General features: G+C 46.4%; 1 protein-coding gene across 1 annotated transcript; it reads right to left on the reverse strand.

Annotated features, from left to right (window-relative positions):
* Positions 1–8,820: 8,820 nt before the first annotated feature.
* LOC102444878 (olfactory receptor 51G2-like) lies at positions 8,821–9,740 on the reverse strand. The gene is given in 2 exon segments (XM_006113141.3): positions 8,821–9,170; positions 9,173–9,740. Coding segments are annotated over 2 exon segments (918 nt in total).
* Positions 9,741–15,545: the final 5,805 nt, after the last annotated feature.

A 15,545-nucleotide genomic window follows, 5' to 3' on the forward strand; every position in this document is an offset into this window, starting at 1 on the left:
CCAGACTGGACCAGACTTCTTGTCCATCTAACCCAGTTTCCAGACCAATTCCAGATTCTTCAGAAGAAGGTGGAATGAGCCCTGCAACAGGCAGCTGTATTATAACCTACTCCCAGGGAAAGTTTCTTCCCGAGACCCATTTTTGGTCATAATTCGTGGTGTAATTCAGGAAGGTTTAGAGAATTTCTAAAACTTTTTTTTAGAATCATCCTCACTACTATAATTGGATTTTCTGGTCACCCATGCAAACCACCAGTCTGTTTTTGAAACCTGCTCAGCTCTATGCCCCATTGATATCTTGTGGATTGGAGTTCCATAGCCTAGATGAGCACTATGTGATTTTCCAATTGTAACCTTTTCTCAGACAACTTTTCTGGCCCTCCACTTCTGAATGATTCTATGTGGTCTCTCATGACCTTCCCATCAATAAACCAGGGAAATACAACTTAGATGGGGCTACAATAAGGTGGGTACATAACTGGCCAGGTAACTGTTCTCAGAGAGTAGTTATTCATGTTTCAAAGTCATGTTAGAAGGGCATAACAAGTGGGGTTTCACAGGGGTCTGTTTTGGGACCGTTTCTGTTCAATATCTTCATCAACAATTTAGATATTGGCATAGAGAGTACACTTATTAAGTTTGCAGATGATACCAAGCTAGGAGGGGATGCAAGTGCTTTGGAGAATAGGGTCATAATTCAAAATGATCTGGACAAATTGGAAAAATGGTCTGAGGTAAATAGGATGAAGTTTAATAAGGACAAATGCAAAATACTCCACTTAGGAAGGAACAATCAGTTTTACATGTACAGAGTGGGAAGTGACTGTCGAGAAAGGAGTACTGCTGAAAGGGACTGAGGGTTCATAGTGGACCACAAGCTAAATATGAGTCACCAGGGTGAAACCGTAGCAAAAAAAGCAAACATGATTCTGGGATGCATTAACAGGAGAGTTCTGAGCAAGACATGAGAAGTCATTCTCCTGTCCTACTTTGCACTGATTAGGCCTCAGTTGGAGCATTGTGTCCATTTCTGGGCACCACATTTCGAGAAAGATGTGGAGAAATTGGAGAAGGTCCCCAGAAGAGCAACAAAAATGATTAGAAAACATGAGCTAGGAGGGAAGACTGAAAGAATTGGGTTTAGTTTAGAAAAGAGAAGATAGAGAGGGGACATGACAGCAGTTTTCAAGTATCTAAAAGGGTGTCATAAGGAGGAAGGAAAAAAAGTTATTCTCCTTGGTCTCTGATGATAAAACAAGAAGTAATGGGCTTAAAATGCAGCAAGGGAGGATGAAGTTGGACATTACAAAAACTTTCTAACTGTCAGGATTCTTAAACACTGGAATAAATTGCCTAGGGAGGTTGTGGAATCTCCATCACTGGAGATATTTGAGAGCAGGGTAGATAGACATCTATCAGAGATGATCTAGATGGTGCTTAGTCCTGCGGTGAGGGTAGGGGAGTGGACTTGATGACCTCTAGAGTTCCCTTCCATGTTCTATGATTCTATGACAACAGCAGTGGTTATTCAGGCACGATGAGGTTTTGCAGGAAGTGAATTTCAAAGTCAAATAAATGAGCATTCATAAAAATAGAAATTCATTTCCCACAGAAAAGTAGTCTATTGCGCTCTCCCCTCCCCCCTTCTTGTGTAACCCCAGCACATGTTAAACAGGAAGGATGAAGGTTTGGAACCTCATTTCCCACCTGACAGTAGCCTATTGCTCCCTCTCTCCCTCCCTCACCTCTTACACATAAAGTTCATAACACCTAGGAGCTGCACTGTGACAGACATGGGTGTCTTAATGAACGTGACTGTTGAACCCAGTTGGTGGGATGTTTGCCGTAGAGCTGAGATGTGTTAACTGTTGGGATGTTGCTGTTATGGCTGTAGTGGGTGAAACCAGTCTGGCTCTTCTTCGTTTCATAGCGGGCTGCTGGAAAACAAGCCGGAAGGGAAGCAGCAGCTCAAGGAAAGCCACCGCTTAGTCAGGACCTCAGGGAAGCGGAGGGACCACATTATAGCTACAAGCTGGGAAGAGATGAGAAAGTCTACATGCTGACAGGCACGGACACGGCTGGGGAAGTCAGAAGCACCTTGGGCTGCCTGAGTCCCTTGTCAGACTGGGAGGACTTTCAGGGAAATGGACAGGCTGGAGTTTGAAAACCCTCTTATTCCCCCATGTTACACTTTCTTCCTGCTGGTCAGATTAAACAGAGTTTTGGCTGAAGAAGGCTGCTGGTCACTCGTCTCACCAATACTGACAGCCTCCCAAAGGGAACAACCACAGGGGCTGTATTCACCCAAACCTTGCTGGACAGGTACAGTTGACCCCCAGTGTGCGGTGCCCAGAGCCTAGTCATAGGATGGGAATGTTATGGGAATCTAGCCCATGAGAAGTCAAAGTAGGAGACCTGACATCTGGCACTCAAAGGCTGTGTCTAGACTGCATCCCTTTTCCGTAAAAGGGATGCAAATTAGACACATCGCAATTGCAAATGAAGCGGTGCTTTGCCGGAGCTTTGCCGGAAAAAAGCGCCAGTCTAGACAGGGATCTTTCGGAAAATAAAGACTTTTCCGAAAGATCCCTTATCCCTCATTTTAAAGCTCCGAGCCGGAAAAAAGCGGCAGCCATGTTTATGCAAATGAAGCGGGGTGGGAGGGGGATTTACATCCCTGCTTCATTTGCAATTGCGATGTGTCTAATTTGCATCCCTTTTACGGAAAAGGGATGCAGTCTAGACACAGCCAAAGAGTAGAGAGGGGGAGAGATACTGGTAACCCTTCAACAATGAAAGGTAGCTGAGGCAGAAGAGCTGGGGCCCTCAGCAAGACAGGAAACAGAAATACGCCCTGTGGAGACTGTTATCACAGAGCAACGCAGCTCTGAGTTCCTCCTGCCTTCACAATCACGCCAAAAAATAAAACCTTTGAAAATGTATGGGGTAATTAAACTTCCAGGAGCAAACACATCTGAGGCGAATTGGGAAGTAGTTACTCATATTTTGCGGGGTCTCAGCCCCTGGCAGGATGAAGCCCATGGCATCTCTAGAAATAGGACTGGGTGAGAAATCCTGATTCAGGGCATTGGGGTTTTAACACTCTGAGCTCGCTTTGAATGTCAGAATTCTCTGAACATCAGAACAAAAGAATGGACATACTCTGTCAGACCAAAGGTCCATCTACCCCACTATTCTGTCTTCCAACAGTGGCCAATGCCAGATATCCTAGAGAGAGTGAACAGAACAAGGGATCAAGTGATCCTTCTCCTGTTGTCCATTTCCAGCTTCTGACAGAGGCGAGGGATACCATTCCTACCCATCCTGGCTAACAAGTATTGATGGACCTAACCTCCATGAATTGATCGAGTTCTTTTTTGAACCCTGTTAAAGTCCTGGTCTTTACAACATCCTCTGGCAAGGAGTTCCACAGGTTGACCGTGCGGTTCATGAAGAAAAAAAACCCCTTTGTTTGTTTTAAACCATCTACCCATTAATTTCATTTGGTAACCCCTAGTTCTTATGTTATGGGAACAAGTAAATACTTCATGGAGGTTAGGTCCATAAAAGGCTATTAGCCAGGGGATAAAATGGTGCCCTTGGCCTCTGTTTGTCAGAGGCTGGAGAGGGATGGCAGGAGACAAATCACTTGATCATTGTCTTCAATCCACCTCTCTGGGGCACCTGGTACTGGCCACTATCGGCAGACAGGATACTGGGCTAGATGGACCTTTGGTCTGACCCAGTACGGCCGTTCTTATGTTCTTATGTACCCATCATGATTTTATAAACCTCTATCATATTCCCCTTTAGTCTTCTCTTTTCTAAGCTGAAAAGTCCCAGTCTTTTTAATCTTTCTTCATATGGCACCCCTTCCAAACCTCTAATCATTTTTGTTACCTTTTTCTGAAGCTTTTCCAATGCCTTTTTTGAGATGAGGCAACCACATCCGTACATAGTATTCAAGATGTGGGAGTACCATTTATTTATACAGATGCAATAAGATATTCTCTGTCTTATTCTCTATCCCTTTCTTAAATAATTCCTCATATTCTTTTTGATTTTTTGACTATTGCTGCACACTGAGTGGATGTTCTCAGAGAAATATCCACAATGACGCCAAGATCTCTCTCTTTTTCGAGTGATTATAGCTGAATTAGTCCCCATCATTTTTTATGTAGAGTTGGGATTATTTTTCCATTGTGTTTTTGGAAAAGCACAGTCCGCTTTTTTTCTTAGCTATCTTGAGCAGTTTGGTATCATCTGCACATTTTTCCACCTCACAGTTTATCCTTTTTTCCAGACCATTTATAAATATGTTGAATAGGATAGGTCCCAGTACAGACCCTTGGAGGACACCACTAGTTACCTCTCTCCTTTCTGAAAGCTGACCATTTATTCCTACCCTTTGTTTCCTGTCTTTTAACCAGCTATCAATCCATGACAGGAACTTCCCTTTCATCCCATGACAGCTTCCTTTATTTAAGAGCCTTTGGTGAGGGACCTCATTCAAAGGCTTTCTGTGGGGCCGGCCCTACCATGAGGCGAACTGAGGCAGCCACCTCAGATGCCAGACAGTGTGTGGAGGATGAGGGGGCGCCAGTAGGACCCAGTGTGTAGAAAATTGTGTCTACTGCTGGTGCATATGTATTCTCTCTGCTCTAGAAGCACAGAGATGGTGGACTGCTGTGCTGGAGGAAGGAGGGCACAAGAGACCTCGAACAGCTCCCCAAGGAGCATGGACAGATGTAGGGGTGGTGTTCCAAAGCTACCTAGTGCTGCCTGCCCTCTAGCCCCATCACTGAGTCATCCCAACACTGAGTCACGCCCAGCTAAGTCCTCTGCCACTGCACAGAACATCTGCCAATGCAAACAGCCTGCAGCTTTCGCCCTGCACTTGGCATGTTACAGACAGTGAAACCTGCCAACGTACCCAGTTCCTGCTAGAAGGGAGCCGCTGGCACCAGAGGTCTTCACCCTGAAGCACAAGGAGTCATCGGAGAGGTTGCATGGGCAGCAGGCAGTGAGTGTTCAGACAGGGAGGCAACTGCCTTTATGCAGCATGTTTGTACCTTCCCTTGGGGCCACTTGGCCATCAGGGAACCTCAGCTGCTTGGCTTCCTGTGCGCCAGCTTTAACCTCATCACAGTCAATGGCAAACAGCAGGAGGCCAAATATAAGCGGATTGGGGGTGTTGTTAAACAACTGGCCTGCAGCAGGCTTTATTCATGGAATCTGGGCTTGTCAGCACGGTTTGTCTGACTTGTTTTAATGATTTTTGTGTGTGTTGAGATGTACTGGATATTTTTGAACGTATCGAGGCATGTCTCCGAATACAACCAAAATCTGTACTTTTCCTGTATTTAGCGGTGTTGTCGCCTGTACATTCTGTTTTCCAGTCCACCTGGTTTTCTGGCCTTCCAGCATGGGAGGTGGCTTTTGTTGGTTTTACAGTTTGAGTAGCAAACCCAGTGGGGATTAGATTAACATAATCTTTCCTCTGTACAGTAATGGCTTGTTTGATACATAGATAGGGGGAATTATTATATTTTTAGTTGCTATATTGCTTCAGTGCCAATTAATTTTTTTTCTGTGATGACATGCTTCTCCTGAATGCCATGTGGAGAAGTTGTGCTTTTACCTTACCCGTGTACTTGGGGTTTTTTATATCTATTTTATATTTGCACACCTCCTGTTACTGGATACAAACCAATGAGCACTTAGAATCAGAGCAAAAGCAAAAGAGCGATTGTGGTCCCTGTTTACAATGAAATGTGCAAACCACCCAGGACTGTGTTCCTGGGCCAAGATATAAAACTTACCTTTCCCCTCAGACTGCTTTCTCCCGGCCGGACCATCTAAGATAAGGATCTGTTATGCCAGTGTTTGCCAGTTAGACCCTTTCAGACTCAATGGCTTGTCAACGCCTGTCCGGTCACTGAGCAGATATTCCTGGTGTCCTTCTGACTCCCCAACATTCTTCTCAGAAATCCACGACCTGTCCCAGTCACCCCCAAGCCTCGGTGACCCATGGTAGCACTCGGGAAATGTAGCACGCCCCCCGCACCCCGTACTCCTGCCAAGAGTCTAATTGCTAAAGGGGATTGCCCTTGTTTCCCTCCCAGTTCTCTGTTCCTGAGTGGCACTCCCTACACCCCCAACCAGTGCAGGCACCAGTCACCTATGCCCCCAAGCATTTCCACATTTGCCATGGACACAAAGGTGCTGGATACACGGGGCTCCCCAGAAGGTAGCTGCCATGGGAGTCTATGGTAAGAATCATAGAATCCTAGAACACTAAAAATGGAAGGGACCTCGAGAGGTCATTGAGTCCAGTCCCCTGCCTCCTAGCAGGACCAAGCACTGTCTAGATCATCCCTGATAGGTGCCTATCTAACCTGCTCTTAAATATCTCCAGTGATGGAGATTCCACAACCTCCCTGGGCAATTTATTCCAGTGTTTAACCACCCTGGCAGTTAAGATTTTTTTCCTAATGTCCAACCTAAATCTCCCTTGCTGCAGTTTAAGCCCATTGCTTCTTGTTCTAGCATCAGAGGCCAAGGAGAAAAATCCCCCCCCCCTTCGCTGACACCCTTTTAGATACTTGAAAACCACTATCATGTCCCCTCTCAGTCTTCTCTTTTCTAAACCAAACAAGCCCAGTTTGTTCAGCCTGGCTTCATAGCCCATGTTCTTTAGACCTTTAATCATTCATGTTGCTCTTCTCTGGATCTGCTCCAATTTCTCCATATCTTTCTTGAACTGGACACAAGACTCGGACTGAGGCCTAATCCGTGCACAGTAGAGTGGAAGAAATCTTTTTAGACAAAGTGTCAGAAGTGCTGCTCTGTGGAACCTGGCATAGGCCTGACTTTAGGGTCTCAAAGCGGCCGAGCACTTTGAATGGATGTTTATCATCCTGCCACCACTATGAGGCGGGGCTGGGCTGTTATCCGCCCGTCCTCAGAGGCAGCCAGTGGTTTGTCCATGGTCACACACAGTGATGGAGTCAAACCCAAGGCTTTGAGTCACATAGCCATGCTCAGACCTCAGGACCAGCCCTGAACCCTCTGAGCGCTGACAGATGCAGATGCCTTCTCTGCTGCACCGCAGAGCGTGAAGATGACCAGGAGCCAGACATGGAGGCTTCATTTGATGGCCAGGTCTCCCTTGCCTCAGCTGAGTTTAGAGCAGCCTGGGGTGTGGGCATACCTCCACCCTGAGGTAACGGCTTCCAGGAGCACAGCTCACGCTGGCCAAGCCCCTGCAGCAGGTTTCCCCCTCAGGACTCGAGGTAGCCCTGCAGGTGTCCTGCCCTGCCCTGCCCTCTAGGAAACTTTCTATAACTCACTCTCAGCCTGGAGTAGTTAAAACAAGAGCCCCTTTGTGGGGGTCTATGAATTCAGTCCTCTCCAAACACAGACTGTGCCACCCTCCAGCCCCATCAAAGCTTCTTCAGGAGCCCCCACCCCACTACTTGCTGAGGTTAACAGTGGCTTAGGTCTGCCACACCCTGGGCCTCATCTCTTCCTCAGAGACCCTGCCCCCTGTGCCTCCACTTCCCCTGAGGCTCCATTCCCTTGCCAGGCCAGAGCTGGGCTGTGGTGAGTGCAATCCAGGAGTCAGGCTGCTGAGGGGAGACCCGGACTCTGCCAGTTCCCTGGATGTGTGTCCTGGACAGCAGCTGAGGGGTTTTCTTGGGCTCCCCAGCCACCTGCCCCTCCTAGGGCTCCTTACCATGCCTCTGCCTTCCGGGGCAGCTCTTACTCCAGCCCAGCTATGGCGTCAAGGAGGAGTTTCAGGTACAAAGGAGGAGCAGGGGGTGGAAATTGAGAGAAGAGATAGGGCAGAGAGAGAGGCCTCCATGGACGAGGAGGAGTAGGGGCTTGGGTCTTTGGAGGGAAGAGGAGCAGGTGCAGAGTGAATATGGGGACAGGGATCTTGCATGTGTTCCACTTTTGCCTTTTAACTGGAGGTCACCTGGCATTGAGTGGGTTGGGCTGGCCCAGGAGCTGGCCATGCCTCTGTAGGGGGCTGAGGCTCATTTCTACCCCCCTTTGGAAGCAGCTGGGGCAGCACAGATGTGCCAGGGATGGAATCTGGGCTTGGGTCTCTTGCCAGGACTCCCGTGTGTCAGACCCTCCCTCACACACCTAGCTGTGCCCTGCCTCAGTGGGGAGTGGGCCCGGTGGGTATGTGATGTGCAGAGACAGGCAGAAGCTCCGGCACTCATCGTTTCTCTCACACGACCCAGTCACAAGAACAGGGCTGAGGGCATGGGGAAGGGTGGGTGTCTGTGCCCCTGGAATAGCCCCTGGCCACAACTGGGGCAGCCCCATGGATCACGCAGCAACCAGAGTGCTCAGGAAGGGCCAAGGCTGTGACTGCAGAACAGCCCTGCCGCTTTTTTCATTGGTTGATGGATGTTTAATCAGAGATGTGACAGGGACAGAGCAGGTATCATGGACACTTCTATTTATTGACAGTCTAGGCAGGATTTCTGAGGTTGGAGCAACCACGGACATGGCTCTTGATGGGCCAACATCCCCTGTCCTTCCACGAACACAGTCATTTTGTGTATGCTTCTACTCGCTGTGGTCTCCTTCCCCAGTGTGCTTCTGTCACTCACCGGAGGGTGGGGACAACCCCTCTCCCATTTTCACAGTACTTAGATCCCGCTCCCAGACTCTCTTGGCAAAGGGGAGATGGGCAGCGGGTCTTATCTCAGAGGAATGGGTCCAGGATGCAATAGGTGCCTATGTCCCATGTTTTACAACTCACGTGTCACCAGCACAGGAGCTGCATGGTGAATTGACCCTTCACTTGAACAACACCCTCTTTATCCTCACACGAAGGTGTTTGCATTTCATGCTGTACACAATTGGATTAAACAAAGGTGGAACCAGGAGGTAGATATAACCCAGGACAATTTGAAGCAAAGGAGAAGAGCCCTTCCCAAACCTGTGGACCACAGGCAAGCCAACCTCTGGTATGTAGAAGAGCAGGACGGCACAAATGTGGGAGACGCAGGTGTTCAGGGCCCGGAGGCTCTCTGTGCGAGATGTGACCGTTAGCACTGTTTTGAGGATCATCACATAAGATAAGAGGATGAGCAGAGAGTCCAACCCCACCGTGGAGACTGTAATAAACAAGCCGTAGGCACTATTGATGCCAACTTCATGACTTCCTGGTGCAGGCAGTAGGAATGGGAGAGGACATTGGTTCGACAGTATCGGAACCATTTCAGGAGCAAGGGCAGAGGGAATATGATGGCTACCCCTCTTAACAAAAAAACGAATCCCATCTTGGCTATCCTGGGCAGGGTTAAGATGGAAGTATATCTCAGTGGGTTACAGATTGCAACATAGCGGTCAAAGGCCATCAACAGGAGCACTGAGGATTCAATTTTTGCAAACGTGTGGATGAAGAACAGCTGGGCAAAACAGGCATCGAGGCTGATCTCCCGGGAGTTAAACAAGAATATGCCCAGTATCGTCGGCATGGTGGCTAGCGACAAGCCAAGGTCTGTGATGACCAATACAGAAAGCAAAATGTACATGGGCTCATAGAGGCTTGGGTCTGTTTTTACCATGAATACGATGAATGAATTTCCTACGATCGAAATAGTGTACATTAAGCAGAAGGGGATAGCGATCCAGAAATGGACGTGCTCCTGGCCAGGTATCCCCGTGAGAAGGAACACGGTATAATTGAATTTGGTGTCATTGACAGCTGACATCATGCAGTGGGCAGGTCAAGGAGCTGTGAAATTTCGTATCTGAAAGGAAAAAGAACAGGTGACTAGATGAGAACTAGTGATAAATTCTTCAGCTCTCAATGCAAGTCTAGAGACTCTAGGGGTATGTCTAGACTACATGGCTCTGTTGACTAGACATACCCAAATGACATACCCAAATGAAGCGGCGATTTAAATGATCGCCGCTTCATTTAAATTAAAATGGCTGCTGCGCTGAGCTGATCAGCTGTTTGTCGGCTCAGCGCGCTAGTCTGGACGCTCCGTGGTCAACATCAAAGGCATTTGTCGACCGCCTCGTTATGCCTCGTGGGTTGAGAGAAAATATTCATTGCCTGAGCTCTCTTTTTCTGGAACATAGCAACCCCAGCATCTGTTATTCGGTCATGAGGATGTTCAGGAAGTTGATTTTAACGTCAAAGCAATGGATATTCATGGAAATGGAACTTAATTTCACACCTGAGAGTAGGGGTCTGTTGTTCTCTCTCTAAGGCTATGTCTAGATTGCAGGCTTCTTTCAGAAGAACCATTTTTTAGAAGAGACCTTCCGAAAGTGAGCGTCCACACACAAAAACGCATCAAAAAAGCAATCTGCTTTTTCAAAAGATAGCGCCCACATTGAATGGATGCTATCTCACATTTAAGCTGTGATTATTATGGGCAGAGTGGCCACCAAGGCACCTGTGCTTTTCCCTCTTTCCTCTTCTTTCGAAAGAACTTCCTCTTCTTCATCCACACACACCTTTTTCTGAAAAAGCTCTTTCAGAAAAAGGCTTCTCCTCGTAGAAAGAGGATTATCAATGCTGGAAAAACCTCTCTGTTCTTTTGATGTGCTTTCAGAAGAACACAATTGCAGTGTGGACGTAACTCAGGTTTTGTTAGAAAAAAACGTGTTTTTCCAAAAAACTTTGTAGTGTAGAAATACCCTAAATTATTAGGGGGCTGGAGTACATGATCTATGAGGAGAGACTGAGGGTTTCAGGTTTGTTTAGTCTGCAGAAGAGAAGAGTGAGGGGGGATTTGATAGCAGCCTTCAACTTCTTGAAGGGAGGTTCCAAAGAGAATGAAGAAAGGCTGTTCACAGTAGTGACAAATGACAGAAGAAGGAGCAATGGTCTCAAGTTACAGTGGGGGAGGTCTAGGTTGAATATTAGGAAAAACTATTTCACTAGGAGGGTGGTGAAGCACTGGAATGGGTTACCTAGGGAGGTGGCAGAATCTCCATCCCTGGAGGTTTTTAAGTCTCGGTTTGACAAAGTCCTGGCTGGGTTGATTTAGTTGGGATCGGTCCTGCCTTGGGCAGGGGGCTGGACTTGATGACCTCCTGAGGTTTCTTCCAGCTCTATGATTCTATGACTGTTTATGTCCTGTGTTCAGGGAACAGAAACATGGAGCTGAGGTACAAGAATCAATGTGTCAACTAAGTCCAGTCTTTGGGATGTTTGCTGCAGAGCTATGCTGTGTTAACTATTGGGATGCTGATGTTATGGCTGCAGTGGGTTAAACCAGCCTGGCTCTTGTTAGTTTAATCGCAGCCTTCTAGAAAACAGCACAAAGGGAAGTCACAGGAGAAAAAAAAAGGCCAGCTCTGAGTGAACACTTTAGGGTGGGTAAGAGACTATACCCAAGCTACGAGCTGGAAAGAGCCACCTTAGACAGCTTGTTCTACCTACACTGGGAATCTGTCCAGAGGTGGCGCAGCTGTTGGGAAGTCTGAAGGCCTTCGTCTTACCTGTGTCCCCATCAGAGCGGGACAGATTGGGATTAGAAACTGACTAAATCTACAGACTGTTTGAAAACCCTTCTATTTGCTCATTTTACACTTTCTTCCTGCTATTCAGAATAATCAGCATTTTGGTTCTAGAAGGTTGCCTGATCGCTCGTCTCATCACTACTCACAGACTCCCAAAGGGAAGAACGACAGGTGCCAAACCCACTTGGTGAGGGCCCCATTTAGGGGAACTAAAGGGATCTGTAGCCTTCTCTCTAAATTTTGAACCCCTCTGGATTTCATACTTGAGGTCTATTTGAACCACATGCCCTAGCTCTGCGATGAAGATAACAAGAGGTTGGCCATTTAAGTGTCTGGAGGAACCCTAGATGATCATGAAAACATTGGCAGGTATTCAGGAAAAAGAGAGAGTAGGAATAAATAGTGGTGTTCTCAAGGGGTCTGCACTTGGACTACTGAGGTTCAATTTCATCATAAATGGTCTTGGAAAAGGGATCATCAGTGAGGTGGCAAAATTTGCAGATGACACAAAATGACTCAAAATAGTTACGCCCAAAACTGACTGCAAAGAGTTATGAAGGGATCTCTCAATTCTGGGGGTACATCTAGACTACAGGTTTTTGTCGACAGAGGCTTTGAATAAGAAAAAGGGTATGTCTACACTACCCCGCTAGTTCGAACTAGCGGGGTAATGTATGCATACCGCACTTGCTAATGAAGCCCGGGATTTGAATTTCCCAGGCTTCATTAGCATAAGCGGGGAGCCGCCATTTTTAAATCCCCGCTGCTTCGAACCCCGTGCAGCGCGGCTACACGGGGCTCGAACTAGGTAGTTCGGACTAGGTTCCTATTCCGAACTACCGTTACTCCTCGTGAAACGTGGTGTACCGGTAGTTCGGAATAGGCACCCTAGTCCGAACTACCTAGTTCGAGCCCCGTGTAGCCGCGCTGCACGGGGTTCGAAGCAGCGGGGATTTAAAAATGGTGGCTCCCCGCTTATGCTAATGAAGCCCAGGAAATTCAAATCCCGGGCTTCATTAGCAAGTGCGGTATGCATACATTACCCTCCTAGTTCGAACTAGGAGGGTAGTGTAGACATACCCTAAGAGAATAAGGCTACTTCTAGATTGCATTGCTTTTTTGGGATACTGGACATTTTCGAAAGAATGGACTCACTCTTTCACCATCCCTGTATACCTTGTTCTATGAGGCATAAGGGATGGGTCAAAAAAGCACTTTTCTTTTCTGAAATTTGGTGCTATGTAGACATGCCAAATTTCAAAAAAGCCTCTTTCAAAACTAAGTTGGAAAAAGATACACATTTGTGGACCAAGAGCCCTGTAAATCTGAGGAGTATCTGCAGGGCAGAAAGTCAGGTGCTCTCAGACTATCAGGGAACTGAAATATGCCCTATTGGGCCTGTGACCACAGAGCAACTCAGCCCTGAATTCCTGCCTTCACAATCGAGCCAGAGAATAAAACCTTTGAAAATTCATTTGCTGATTATATTTCCAGGAGCAAATAAACCTGAGGCAATTTGCAACCCAGTCACTGCTATTCCATGGGGTATCCTCTCACTCAGACTCTCGCAGGATCTGGCCTAAAGCACACGACACCTCTGGAAATGGGACCCCGTAGAAATCCTTACTCAGTGTGTCAGAGTTTTGAAAATCCAAGCTCACTATGAAAGTCTCATAGAATCATAGAATCATAGAATAATAGGACTGGAAGGGACCTCGAGAGGTCATCGAGTCCAGCCCCCCGCCCTCAAGGCAGGACCAAGCTCCGTCTACACCATCCCTGACAGATGTCTATCTAACCTGTTCATAAATATCTCCAGAGAGGGAGATTCCACCACCTCCCTTGGCAATTTATTCCAATATTTGACCACCCTGACAGTTAGGAATTTTTTCTTAATGTCCAATCTAAACCTCCCCTGCTGCACTTTAAGCCCATTACTCCTTGTCCTATCCTCAGAAACCAAGAGGAACAAATTTTCTCCTTCCTCCTTGTGACACCCTTTTAGATATTTGAAAACCGCTATCATGTCCCCCCTTAATCTTCTTTTTTCCAAACTAAACAAGCCCAGTTCATGAAGCCTGACTTCATAGGTCATGTTCTCTAGACCTTTAATCATTCTTGTCGCTCTTCTCTGCACCCTTTCCAATTTCTCCACATCTTTCTTGAATTGTGGCGCCCAGAACTGGACACAGTACTCCAGCTGAGGCCTAACTAGTGCAGAGTAGAGCGGCAGAATGACTTCACGAGTTTTGCTTACAACACACCTGTTGATACAACCTAGAATCATATTTGCTTTTTTTGCAACAGCATCACACTGTTGACTCATATTCAACTTGTGGTCCACTATGACCCCTAGATCCCTTTCCGCCATGCTCCTTCCTAGACAGTCGCTTCCCATCTTGTATGTATGGAACTGATTGTTCCTTCCTAAGTGGAGCACTTTGCATTTCTCTTTATTAAACCTCATCCTGTTTACCTCTGACCATTTCTCTAACTTGCTAAGGTCATTTTGAATTATGTCCCTATCCTCCAAAGAAGTCGCAACCCCACCCAGTTTGGTATCATCTGCAAACTTAATAAGCGTACTCTCTATCCCAATATCTACATCATTGATGAAGATATTGAACAGTACGGGTCCCAAAACAGACCCTTGAGGAACTCCACTTGTTATCCCTTTCCAGCAGGATTTAGAACCGTTAACAACAACTCTCTGACTACCGTTATCCAGCCAATTATGCACCCACCTTATCGTGGCCCTATCTAAGTTATATTTGCCTAGTTTATCAATAAGAATATCATGCGAGACCGTATCAAATGCCTTACTAAAGTCTAGGTATATGACATCCACCGCTTCTCCCTTATCCACAAGGCTCGTTATCTTATCAAAGAAAGCTATCAGATTAGTTTGGCATGACTTGTTCTTCACAAACCCATGCTGGCTATTCCCTATCACTTTATTACCTTCCAAGTGTTTGCATATGATTTCCTTAATTACCTGCTCCATTATCTTCCCTGGGACAGACGTTAAACTGACCGGTCTATAGTTTCCTGGGTTGTTATTCCCCTTTTTATAGATGGGCACAATATTTGCCCTTTTCCAGTCTTCTGGAATCTCCCCTGTCTTCCATGATTTTTCAAAGATCATAGCTAAAGGCTCAGATACCTCCTCTATCAGCTCCTTGAGTATCCTGGGATGCATTTCATCAGGACCTGGTGACTTGCTGACATCTAACTTTCCTACGTGATTTTTAACTTGTTCTTTGTGTATCCTATCTTCTAAACTTACCCTCTCTCTGCTTGTATTCACTACGTTAGGCACACCTCCAGACTTCTCGGTGAAGACCGAAACAAAGAAGTCATTGAGCATCTCCGCCATTTCCAAGTTTCCTGTTACTGCTTCTCCCTCCTCACTAAGCAGTGGGCCTACCCTGTCCTTGGTCTTCCTCTTGCTTTTAATGTATTTATAAAAAGTCTTCTTGTTTCCCTTTATGCCTGTAGCTGGTTTGATCTCATTTTGTGCCTTTGCCTTTCTAATCTTGCCCCTGCATTCCCGTGTTGCTTGCCTATATTCATCCTTTGTTAGTTGTCCTAGTTTCCATTTTTTATATGACTCCTTTTTTATTTTGAGATCGTGCAAGATCTCCTTGTTAAGCCAAGCTGGTCTTTTGCCATATTTTCTATCTTTCCTACACAGCGGAATTGTTTGCTTTTGGGCCCTTAACAACGTCCCTTTGAAATACTTCCAACTCTCCTCAGTTGGTTTTCCCTTCAGTCTTGCTTCCCATGGGACCTTACCTACAATTTCTCTGAACTTATCAAAATCTGCCTTCCTGAAATCCATTACCTAAATTGTGCTGGTCTCCCTTCTACCTTTCCTTAAGATCATGAACTCTATTATTTCATGATCACTGTCTCCTATACTGTCTTCCACTTTCAAGTTCTCAACTAGTTCCTCCCTATTTGTTAAAACCAAATCCAGAACAGCTTCTCCTCTTGTAGCTTTTTCAACCTTCTGAAACAGAAAGTTGTCTCCAATG

The sequence above is a fragment of the Pelodiscus sinensis genome, chromosome 1 (genome assembly GCF_049634645.1).
Source record: "Pelodiscus sinensis isolate JC-2024 chromosome 1, ASM4963464v1, whole genome shotgun sequence".
In the NCBI taxonomy this organism is placed as follows: Eukaryota; Metazoa; Chordata; order Testudines; family Trionychidae; genus Pelodiscus; species Pelodiscus sinensis.